A 10,675-nucleotide genomic window follows, 5' to 3' on the forward strand; every position below is an offset into this window, starting at 1 on the left:
AGTGGGAGGAGGGGGCCTGGCCGGAGGGCGGGCATGCAGGCCGCACCGCGGCGCCGGGCCGCCGGGGTAGGGGCCGCGGCGGGCGGGGCGGGCTCGGCCCGGCGCCGGGTAGTTAGCTGGCGCGGAGGGCGGGGGTCGCGACCTCAGAGGCGGCTCCTGGCCGGGACCCCCGCCTGCGCGCGCCCGCGTTCCTCGAAGCCGGCCGGGCGCGGGGCCCAGGTGAGGCGCAGGTGAGGGCCCGCGGCGGGACAGCTTCCGGCGCGGCCGAGGGCCCGGGGCCCGGCCCTCCCGCTGAGATCGTGCCCTGCGCCCCGCCCCGTGCAGCTTCCCGGAGGGTCACCGGGCCCCTCGCCCCCAAGCCCACCGAGCCCAGAATATAACCCGGGCGCAGCCCTGCGTGGAGGCCCGACCCCTTCCTGCCAGAGAAGCGGGTCACCTCTCCGGGCACCGGGATCCTTCCTGGCAGAGGCTGCGCTGGGAGTGAGCGCCCCCAGGCCGGGAGCAGAGGGCAGGGCAGGGTCAGCCGGGAGGGTCTCGCCTGGCCTCCGGCCCCCTAGGCACTGGCAGTGGCCCTGCAGCTTTGCTGGGGAGCCGTCCTTGCCGTATTGTAAAGTCTCATCTTCCGCGGGCCAGGGCCGGAATTCCAGCGCACGCCCACTTCAGGCTGGCCCTCCAGAGAGGGCCCTCCTTCTGGGCCTTGTATCCCGACCCTCACCTCCCTAATCCTGGGGAAAGTCCAGCCTGGGAGGGAAGGGCAGGAGCTGCTCAGCATTAATGGCGAAGCCACATCGCGTGCGGGGAGCCGGACTTGGCCAGGGGATGAGCGTTAGCGAGGTTCTGTCCTCCTGGAGGTTGGTGTCTAGACTGAGAAGAGAACCCAGGTGCCCTCCTCCACTGTTCAAATTCTAGCACCACATGGCTTTGGGGCGCAGGGCTGGGTGTCCTCACAGCCACCCTCCAGACCTGGTCCCCGGGTTCTCGAGGAGCAGGGTGGCAGTTTGGCAAAGCGAAAGCCCCCAGGCTTCAGCCCACAGTCTCTCCAAGTACAGTGTCGGGGAGTTTTCCAGAATGATTCATCTCATTGTGGGTGATTGTCTTAAAGCCACAAGCTGTCGCTGGAGACGCTGTCTGAATTTTTAACCTTTCTTGCGCTAGGTAATTTGACAGTTCAGAAAACTGCCCACTAGGAGTCCGAGCTCTCCATAGTCATTTAAGAGCTGTGAACATGGTCAAGGTGATGGGTAGAGAGCAGCGCTTTTCCTTCCGCCCACTCTGCTACCTGGAGTGGAAACCACTGCAGCTTGGGTTCATCCTTGGGCCCACTTTTCAGATAGCAGTGCTGTTTAAAAAGTTAATATTCTTTATTTAGACTCTTCCCAGTTCAAGGCCTATGCAAATGTCTCGTAATCGCTGTCATTTTGCCAAGGCAGCTTGAATGATGACCACAGCAAGGTGGGCGCAGCCCAGGGAAAGAGCCCTCCGCCTCCCCACTGTTGCTCCCCACTGCCCTTGGGAGGGAATCTCCCTGGAGGGTGGTGCTGTGGGAGGGATCGTGGACTGTTATGGGTGCTCACATCTGAGGACTGATGAATAGCCTCCCATGTTCCCTGCCGTCACCATCCTACAGGATCAGACCGATGGCCCAGGAGAGTTGGGAATTAGTTGTGGTTAACTGTATTTGGCCTCAGGGTAAGTTCTTCCAAAATTGAATTTTGAGCCCTTAATGTGATTTCTTTCCCCCCAAATACTTACCAGCTGTAGTTTCAGCCTCTGAATTAGGTCTCTGATTCTCTTTAATCTTGGCAGTCAAAAGTCCGTTTAAAAAGTGGGCACCAGATGCTACAGCGTAGAGGTGGGGGGACGAAGACCCAATCCCTGAACCGTTCTGCAAACGTCACGCCGGACCTGGACTTGAAGAGAATCGCAGGTAAAGGCAGCAAATTCTTTTACATTGTAGAGTCTCACTTTCTGAGCATAAGTAGTAATAGCAGAGGACTTCCTTCTGAATTGGTCATGCCCTCTGGTTAATTGCTGGTCCCACCTGTTTGGGCACGTCTGTGCCTAGGTGGCTGGGCTAGGCTTTCCTGGAAAGGACTGTGGTGTGTAAACACAGGATTCTGTGCTCGTCAGGAAGGAAGCTCCTGGGGGAGAAGGATCTGCATGGGAAGCAAAGCAAACACACAGGCCACTTCCGGCCACCCCGCAAGGCCCCAGGGTGGTGACCGCCTTGCTCGGCACTGTTTGGAGTTGGAACTCGATTTCCCTGTTTCCACAAGCACTGCCAAGCTCTCCTCTTGCATCTCGGCTACTTTGCATTCCAGTTTGCAGGGGATCGGGAGAGGTCAGAGAAACATGTTAAGAGCTGACAGTTATACGATGTATTTTGCGTCTCTCTAATTGGCTGTGTACAGCCTGCGTTATGTTCCCCTCCCCGGTGGTGGTCCCAGACCTGTAGTGTAAAGGCTGTTGGGAGCAGCTCTTCAAAGTGTCCCCAAGACTATCCCAGTGGTTCTGCCGACCCAGCCACATTTGGTCTGAGATACAAAAGCTGTGGAGAAACCACACAGCGTGAAAAGGGGCGCCTTACTGTGTTTGGGGCAACTTCTATATTAATTACCTAAAAATAATCATACGGTCCCATGAGACCATCTGGCAAATATACATTCGACGTTTTAAAATAAAGAGGCTTTGGGCTTCCCTGGTGGCGCAGTGGTTGGGAGTCCGCCTGCCGATGCAGGGGACACGGGTTCATGCCCCGGTCCGGGAAGATCCCACATGCCACGGAGCGGCTGGGCCCGTGAGCCATGGCCGCTGAGCCTGCGCGTCCGGAGCCTGTGCTCCGCAACGGGAGAGGCCGCAACAGTGAGAGGCCTGCGTACCGCAAAAAAAATAATTAATAAATAAGTAAAATAAAGAGGCTTTGGTATAAGTGAGTCTTTAAAGTTGTTTAGGGAGATAAATGTTTAAATGCTCCCATTGAGTAACTTCTCATTTCAGGAGCTGCTGATTCGCGTCAAGGTTGGACCTACCCACGACGTCTCACTGAACCTGGATTCATACTAGTTGTTCTTTTCCACCTGCAGAGGAGCACTGAGTCTTTATCTCATTGGCACCTCCTGACAACTTTTGGAGGTAAATAAAACCTCTGTTCCTGTCCCGGAGAAGATGGACAGAGGGACGGGGAAAGGACACTCGTGTGAGCTTCCGCGAGCTCGCTGCGGGTGGCTCGGAAGCGTTTTCTCATGAAGCTTCGTGGCCGTCTTGCATCTACAGCCAAGGGAGATGCGACCCGGGAGGCGTGAGTGACTTGCCCTGGGACCCGCGGCCGGCTGGACCCTCACCAGGCCCACCGCTTCTCCGTGACGTGACCTAGGGCGCCATCCCGGCGTGCCTTCTCCTCCAGGATGTGAAGCAGGCAGAGAAGCAAAGTGCCGCCTCTCTGCGCGTCCCGTCGGCTAGGATGTATCTCATGAATGCGCCTCCTGTGCTCGCCCTGCCGTCCAAATGGGAGGCCTTTGGCCCACCCGGGAGCTGTAGGTTTCCCGGATGCTTCTCGGAGCCGAAGGAGGGCGTCCCGAGAGCGGCGGTGAGCGCCAAGGTGCAGGCGGTCATCAGCACGCTTCAGGGGGACGGGGCCGCCCTGGGCATGAGTGGCGAGCATGGCCGGCAGAGAAGCCAGAGAGCGGAGAGGGGCCGCGGCACCAGGCTGGCTACCAGCCCCACCTTTGCCGCCTGTGGTCTTGCTGTTGGTTTTGACCCCAAGGGGGAGGAGGAGGCCGCGGACCTTGGCCCCCTGGTGCTGGATTCGGACAGTGATGATTCCGTGGACCGCGACATTGAGGAAGCCATCCAGGAGTACCTGAAGGCCAAGAGCGGGGCCGCCCGGCCTCCCGCAGCCGGTCGATGCAAACCAGAGCCGCCTCCGAGCGGCACCCCGACCGCCCTGTGCCCCCCAGACCTTGCAGCTGGCCCCACTGGTGTCCCCGGCAGCCACAGGGGAGTCGGCCAGGACCAGGGCTCTGCCTCGCCGCTCAGCGTGAGCAGTGAGGACTCCTTCGAACAGAGCATCCGGGCGGAGATCGAACAGTTCCTAAGTGAGAAGAGGCAGCACGAAACCCAAAAATGCGATGTTCCTGCAGACAAAAAACCAGACCCCGCTGACAGCTTGGCCCAGTCGGCGTCTAGATCCAGCAGAGAGCCGACGGGCAAGGCGTACCAGCAGGAGCTGGTGGGCACCTGTAAGGAGTTCACCTTCCGGAAGCCTCCCAGGTCCACAAAGGCTGGCGCGCTGCCCAGAGGCCCCAGGTGCAAGGTCACCGTTGAGCCCGCCGCGGCTGCGGGCCGCCCTGCAGAAGCAGCCCCTGGTAAAGTCGGGGTCAGGAGGGGCACCGGCTCAGGGAAGAGGGGAAGGCGAGCCAGGAGCGCGGCCCTGGTGCCTGAGGCGGCCGACTCAAGCAGCGATGATGGCATCGAGGAGGCCATCCAGCTGTACCAGCTGGAGAAGAGGAAGGAGGCAGGCGGCGAGCCGCCGCAGAGGGCCCTGCCCACGGAGGAGAAGGGCCCCGGGCCCCCTGCACACAGCACGGGCCTCTGCACCAAGAGCACCTGGCTCGAAGGCCACGGGAAGACCCCGGGCAAGAAGAAGCCGGTGGCCACCAAGGCCGCGGACTTCAGCCCGGGTGGCCCGGACCCCGACCACCCCTCCAGGCCTCCCAGGGAAACCGTGGCTCCTGCACCTCCAGGAAGTACAGCTGCCGAAAGCAAGTCTGTGGACGGGTCCCCGTGCCGCGCAGACACATCCGCGGAGCTGATGTGCGCTGAAGCGATCCTGGACATTTCCAAAACGATCCTGCCGGGTCCCCTGGAGGGCAGCACCAGATCCCCGCCCACCAGCCCACTCCTGTATCCCCACGACGTGCCTTCCTGCTCCGACGGTGACAGCAGCTCTGTGGACAGCGACGACAGCATCGAACAGGAAATCCGGACGTTCTTGGCTCTGAAGGCGCAGTCAGGGGGGCTGCTGCCCAGGACGGAGACGTGCCCGCCACCGGCACACAGCCCGCTGCTGCCGTCCGGCCTCAGCGCCTCGGCCTCCAAAACGCCGGACCTGTCACTGAGCTGCAAGAGGAAACGCGGAGCAGGCAGCACCGCCGTGCGGCCGTGCACGCCCAAGAGGACCAGAGACACGGCCGAGGCGCAGGAGGGCGCCCGGGACGCCGACCGCAGCCAGGGGAGAGTGCAGCCCAGCCAGGGGAAAGCCAGCGAGGCCCCGGGAAGGGAGGGTGAGACCTGGGGCCAGCCTCTCCCCTGCAGGACGGGCGTGCTGGGTGATGAGCACGGGGCCCCGGTCACGCAGGGTACCGTGTTGCCAGGCCCCGGGAAGGCGGCCGAGGCGAGGCGCGTGGATGAGAAGGAGAGCTCCGAGGACAAGAGCAGCTCGCTGGACAGTGACGAGGACCTGGACACGGCCATCAAGGACCTGCTGCGGTCCAAGCGGAGGCTCCGGAAGAGGTGCAAAGACCCCAGAGCCGGCTGCAAGAAGAGGGTCAGGTTCAGCACCACGGAGACACAGTTCCTGGATAAAGTAGGGGGCTTCCCGAAAGACTGGAAAGACCGAAGCCCACATCTGCTGAAAAGCTGCCTCTCAAAGTCCAGAAAAGAGAGCCCGGGGAGACCCTCGCACGTCCTCTGCCGAGAAGCGGTGAGAGCAAAGCCAGACGGCATGGCAGCCGAGGACGCGCCCCCGGCTCCCCGGTCCAGGGGCCAAGCCGCAGGAAGGAGCCTGTTCTCTGGTGAATCGGAAGCCCGTGAACTTCGTGGTCCGGCCCCAAGCCCCAGTTCCCTGTCTGATGACAGCAGCTCTGTAGACAGCGATGACAGCATTGAACTGGAGATTAGGAAGTTTTTGGCCGAAAAGGCCAAGGAGTCCGTGAGCGGATCAGAAATTCAAGGAGGGGGCCCCACCGCTCTCGGGACGGGGAATGGGGGCAAGCCAGAGCTGCTGTGCCGGAAAGTGCTACCTCCCGGCCCGGCCCTTCAGCCTGGCATGTGCACCCGGAGCCAGAGGTGCAGGGGGCCCTTGCAGCCGGCCGAGGGACCGAGGGGCCCGGGCAGAGCCTTCGCTCCGGCCGGGAGGAGCAGCCCCCGCGCCGAGCAGGCCTGCAGCCCTGCAGCCCTGGCCAGATGCGAACTGGTGCCGCCCAGGAGCGCCAGCGGGACCGCGTCTGCCAAAGGGTCACCAGCCAGTAGGAGAACCGCCTATGCGCCCAAAGATAAGAGCCCGAGGGGGGCCGAGGCTGCCGCGGGGGAAAGCGCATTGGCTCAGCTCCCGAGCTGCGTGGAGGCTGGCGCTCGGGCAGACAGCCGGAGCTCACTGGCACGGACCCCAGGCGCCGAGCGAGAGGGGAGGCCCCGGGCCGGCCTCGCCCTGCCCTGGACTGACTTCTCCCCCCAGAGCCGGTTGCAGAGCACCTGGGCACTGAGCACGAAAGGCAGGGACGCGGCGGCGTGGAAAGGGGGCCTCAGGGGCCAGAGAGAGAAGCGGCTGGAGGGCCAGGCCCGGGGCTCGCCCAGCCTCGCCATGGACCCCAAGAGAGGCCTGCCTTTTGCCGGCTTCTCACCACTGCTCTCCACGCAGCTGTTTCACTTCGGGAAGAGTGTCTCCTGGGGGGGGAAGCAGGCCAGCCTCTTCAGTCCCCCCCTGAGCCTGCCTCTGCAGGGCGCATCCTTCTCGGCCTTCCGAGAGACCCAGGCTGGCCCAGTGTTCGGAAGCTCACACTTGCTGGTGAAGCAGGAGGGTGGCCGCTGGCCGCCCAGGAAGTCCCAGGCAGGGCTCAGTCTGCCCGACAGGAGGAACTCGGTGCCGGAGGAGAGCATCTTAGACCTGCGGTACAGGCGGAGGGGGGTGGACAGAGACGGTGAAGACCAAGAGGCCCTGGGCAGCGATGCCAGCGAGTTCAGCGATGCGTCTGTGGAGGAGGGCGGCAGCCTCTTGGCCAAGGGCCCCGTCCTCCAGCTGTGAGCACGCTCCTGGCCGCGGCAAGTGTGGGCGAAGCATGTGTGTGCCCGTCCCCACGTGTCACACACTCCTGATGAAAGGGCGGAGCCCCGGAGGCCCCTGTACAGCCTGTATATATGTACACTAACGCGAAAGGATGTTTTTATTTAACGGATGTGTCCTGGTAAATATAATTTTTGTAGGCTTTTTGTAAATTATTTAAAGTGCTGTAAAAAATATTTTTGGTGAATACCATTGTTGGATTTTGTAGGGCGTCCCTCGGGGCAGCTTTCCGTGGTCTCCGCACTAGTCTCAGATCAGCAAACACTTCGTTCCGACTGCCCCTGCACTTGGGGTTGAGCGCTGGTGGCCGTGGCCAGTCGTGGCCACAGTTCGGGCCCGAGGAAGGCAGCAGCTGGTGCCCCGCCTGAGACGTGCCAGAGCGCCCCAGCGGTCTTGGTTGGGACACCCCTGGACAGCACTTCTTACGTAAAAGAGGCCCGAGCATGTCTTCAATTGGAAAAGCGTTTCAAAGCACAATGGCCAGCGAGCACACCGGCCATGCCAGTTGCACGTAGGAGTCCTGAGTGAGATCTCAGGGCCGGTCACCAGTTCACGCCTGAAGCCTGTGTTGTTTAACGGCCAGTCCTGTTCAATCATGACATGATGCTACCGGCTCAATAAACCTATTTTTATACAGGAGCTGCCGTCCTTCGTTTTTAGTCACAGCTCTAAAAAGGTACCAGGCAGCCCGTGTGTTTTAAATGCCCTTGTCCTGATCTGGGCAAAGCAAAGAGGCAGCGGCTGCTTCATGGGATCTGGTGCCCGGAGTCCTGAGGACCGAGGACAAAGCCCACCGCCCTCCGGGAACTGGGCTCGCTGGGACTGTGCTCCACCAGCAGGGGCGTGCCCGTGCTCTCGGTGTGTTTGAGCGGCGGTGCCACGCACACAGGGAAGAGCGTGGCATCCTATACCTTGTGCTCTGAGGCTGCTGCGGTGCCCACAGCTACAGAAGAGGCAGGTGGGAACCTGCACACGTGAGGCTGAGCGCTGACGTTTACCCGCGATCGTCCAGCAAACTGATCGGCTGCCGCAGTTGTGACAACTCATCAGTAGCTGCAGTGGGCCTGGAGCAAGGTTTAATTTGCAGCTGAAGTTGTTATTCTGATGTGCAAATGAATTTTCTACATGTTGTGCCCCCCTAGGTCTTAGCAGGAATTCACTTCTGTACCCAAATGGGGACGTGTGCCAGCACCCACAGTCAGTGTCCGCTGGGTCAGATGCTGTGACGAGCAGGCCCTGTGGACTCCGTGACCGTCCGGTGCCTACGCGCTGTGCATCCGATATTTCCGTTGTCGAATATTCATTCACTTAAGTGCTTCCCGGAAAAACAATTAATTAATCCATGCTTTAAATTTCATTTAATTTTGAAGGAGTGCTTTTAACACTTGAAAACAAAAATCAGCTTGTTTTGTATATAAGAACTGGATTTTTTGTTTTTTGTTTTTTTTTTATGCTAATAAATCAGGCACTGCTCACAAATCAGTTGATGTAGTCTGTCCTGTGCAGAGTGGCCTTTGCAGGATGTTGACGTGAGAACCCGATGTCTAGGACCTGCCAGTGTTCTTCTGTGCCATCGTGCATTTAGTCCTGAGCACCTCTCTGCTCCTGCGGCCCATCCCAGCCTCCCCCAGACCCTTTGCACCTTCCTCTCCCCCTGCCTCCCTAGCCCCAGTCTGTGTGCTTACTTGGCAGTGCAGACCATGCCTGGTTTTCACAAACTGGACGTAAACGTGATCGTGCGGGCCCATCCCTGGATTGCCAACAAGCCATGCCGCGTGAAAGATTTTGCTTTCCCTCTCTCCAACATCCTAGGTCAACTCTGGCACACACTGGGGCCAAGGTCCGAGGTCCCCCTGCACCCTGTCTGCAAAGGGGGCTGCAGTGGGGGGCAGACGGGAGCAATGTCCCTCAGTGATGGCTGTCTATACGTTTGCAGCCCTGGTACAGCTCCTCCGATGATCCGGGCCCGACCCTGCATCCGTGCATCACGGCATCCCCGGAGCTGCTGCATGAGATGGCACGTGTGCCCGCACTTGTAGGAAGAGTCTCGGCGAGGATGTTACCAAATCTAGCTGTAATTACTCAGACCTACAGATAAGTCCGAACCAAAGAGCCCCTCTTGCCTCCCAATGGGGAGGGGGTGGGCGTCTATGTACCTGGGGCCACAGGTTCATTTCACCTAATGCAAAGAAGGGGGAGAGACCCGTTTTTTTTGTTTTGTTTTTGGGTTTTTTTTTTTTTGCGGTATGTGGGCCTCTCACTGTTGTGGCCTCTCCCGTGGTGGAGCACAGACTCCGGACGCGCAGGCTCAGCGGCCATGGCTCACGGGCCCAGCCGCTCCGCGGCATGTGGGATCCTCCCGGACCGGGACACGAACCCGTGTCCCCTGCATCGGCAGGCGGACTCTCAACCACTGTGCCACCAGGGAAGCCCCAAGAGACCCGGTTTTTGAGGTGTCTAATGCTCTGGGTTAGGTCATCCTGGGGTCACTGTGTCGCTGCAGGAACTGCCCCCTTTTCTGGAAAGAATGGGCCCGTTTCAGAAGTCCCAGCAGAATAGGATGGGAGTGGGAAGAGGGGGAAGTCCTGGAGGTTAGTGTTCAACGTTCACCACCCGCGTCTCCGCATCAAGGAGAGGGTCTTCCTAAAGAGAAGAGTCATGGACTTCCCTGGTGGTGCAGTGGTTAAGAATCCGCCTGCCAATGCAGTGGACACGGGTTCGAGCCCTGGTGCTGGAAGATCCCACATGCTGCGGAGCAGCTAGGCCTATGCGCCACAACTACTGAGCCCACACGCTCCAACTACTGAAGCCCGCGTGCTCTAGGGCCCGTGCTCCTCAACAAGAGAAGCCACCACAATGAGAAGCCTGCGCACCGCAATGAAGAGTAACCCCGGCTTGCCACAACTAGAGAAAGCCCGCACGCAGCAACGAAGATCCAATGCAGCCAAAAATAAATAAAATTTTAAGAAATCGCGAAGTGTTGCTCTGAACTTTCTCTTTTGCTCAGAATCCGAGTTATCAACAGGTTTTCCCAAGCTGAGACACACTCGCAGTGGGAAACCAGGCCCTCAACTGAAATACTAGCACTTTATCTGCTCATATAAAAAGTATTACCACCTTGATCCTCCTCTCTCCTTGAAATTAATTTAAGGGCCTGTGTAGAGGGGACGGGGAGGGGGAAATATATTATTTGCAGAAGCTTTGAGATTTCTGGTGTTTTGTGTGCTGAACAGAGGGATTTTTTTTTCCCAGTGTCAACACATTTTACTAGGTATTTGAAACCATTTATTCTAATTGACTGTAAATGAAAGATTAAATATCACTGAAGAAAAATAGACAAATGAAAATATACTTTTAGAGTAAGAAGTTACTGGTTTTAAGCCAACTCAGCAGCTAAATTAAGTGATTAGTGAAGTGCTGTGAAACTTCGTCAATGTTTCATTTCAGAGTGGAATAGAGGCCAGATAAAGAAAAGACCTACTCGTGGATGGGGAAAGAGTTTCTCTGGAATTGCCGTGCAGTTTATTTAATAACCTGTGGAAACTGTTTTTTGTTAACCTCTTTGGATCGCCTTTCCCGTAATTGTTCTGATTGGATTTAAGATTTCAAAAGAAC

General features: G+C 58.8%; 1 protein-coding gene across 5 annotated transcripts; it reads left to right on the forward strand.

Moving 5' to 3' along the window:
* The first annotated feature begins 85 nt into the window (after positions 1-85).
* Positions 86-9,279, forward strand: PPP1R26 (protein phosphatase 1 regulatory subunit 26). Of its 5 annotated transcripts, none has more exons than XR_003432423.1 (4): positions 86-1,689; positions 1,807-1,927; positions 2,998-3,132; positions 8,997-9,279. XR_003432423.1 is itself a non-coding variant. In XM_027104400.1 (4 exons), the coding sequence occupies exon 4, from the start codon at positions 3,461-3,463 to the stop codon at positions 7,019-7,021; it is 3,561 nt and encodes a 1,186-aa protein (XP_026960201.1). In that variant the 5' UTR covers positions 86-1,452; positions 1,628-1,689; positions 1,807-1,927; positions 2,998-3,460; the 3' UTR covers positions 7,022-8,542. The 5 variants fall into 5 exon arrangements, 4 of the variants coding, with proteins under 4 accessions (XP_026960201.1, XP_026960200.1, XP_026960203.1 ...); XM_027104400.1 differs by lacking the exon at positions 8,997-9,279 and having other exon boundaries at positions 86-1,452; positions 1,628-1,689; positions 2,998-8,542; XM_027104399.1 differs by lacking the exon at positions 8,997-9,279 and having other exon boundaries at positions 2,998-8,542.
* Positions 9,280-10,675: the final 1,396 nt, after the last annotated feature.

This window comes from Aethalodelphis obliquidens, unplaced genomic scaffold (genome assembly GCF_003676395.1).
Source record: "Aethalodelphis obliquidens isolate GAN/ISIS:26980383/991018 unplaced genomic scaffold, ASM367639v1 scaffold7, whole genome shotgun sequence".
Lineage (NCBI taxonomy): Eukaryota > Metazoa > Chordata > Mammalia > Artiodactyla > Delphinidae > Aethalodelphis > Aethalodelphis obliquidens.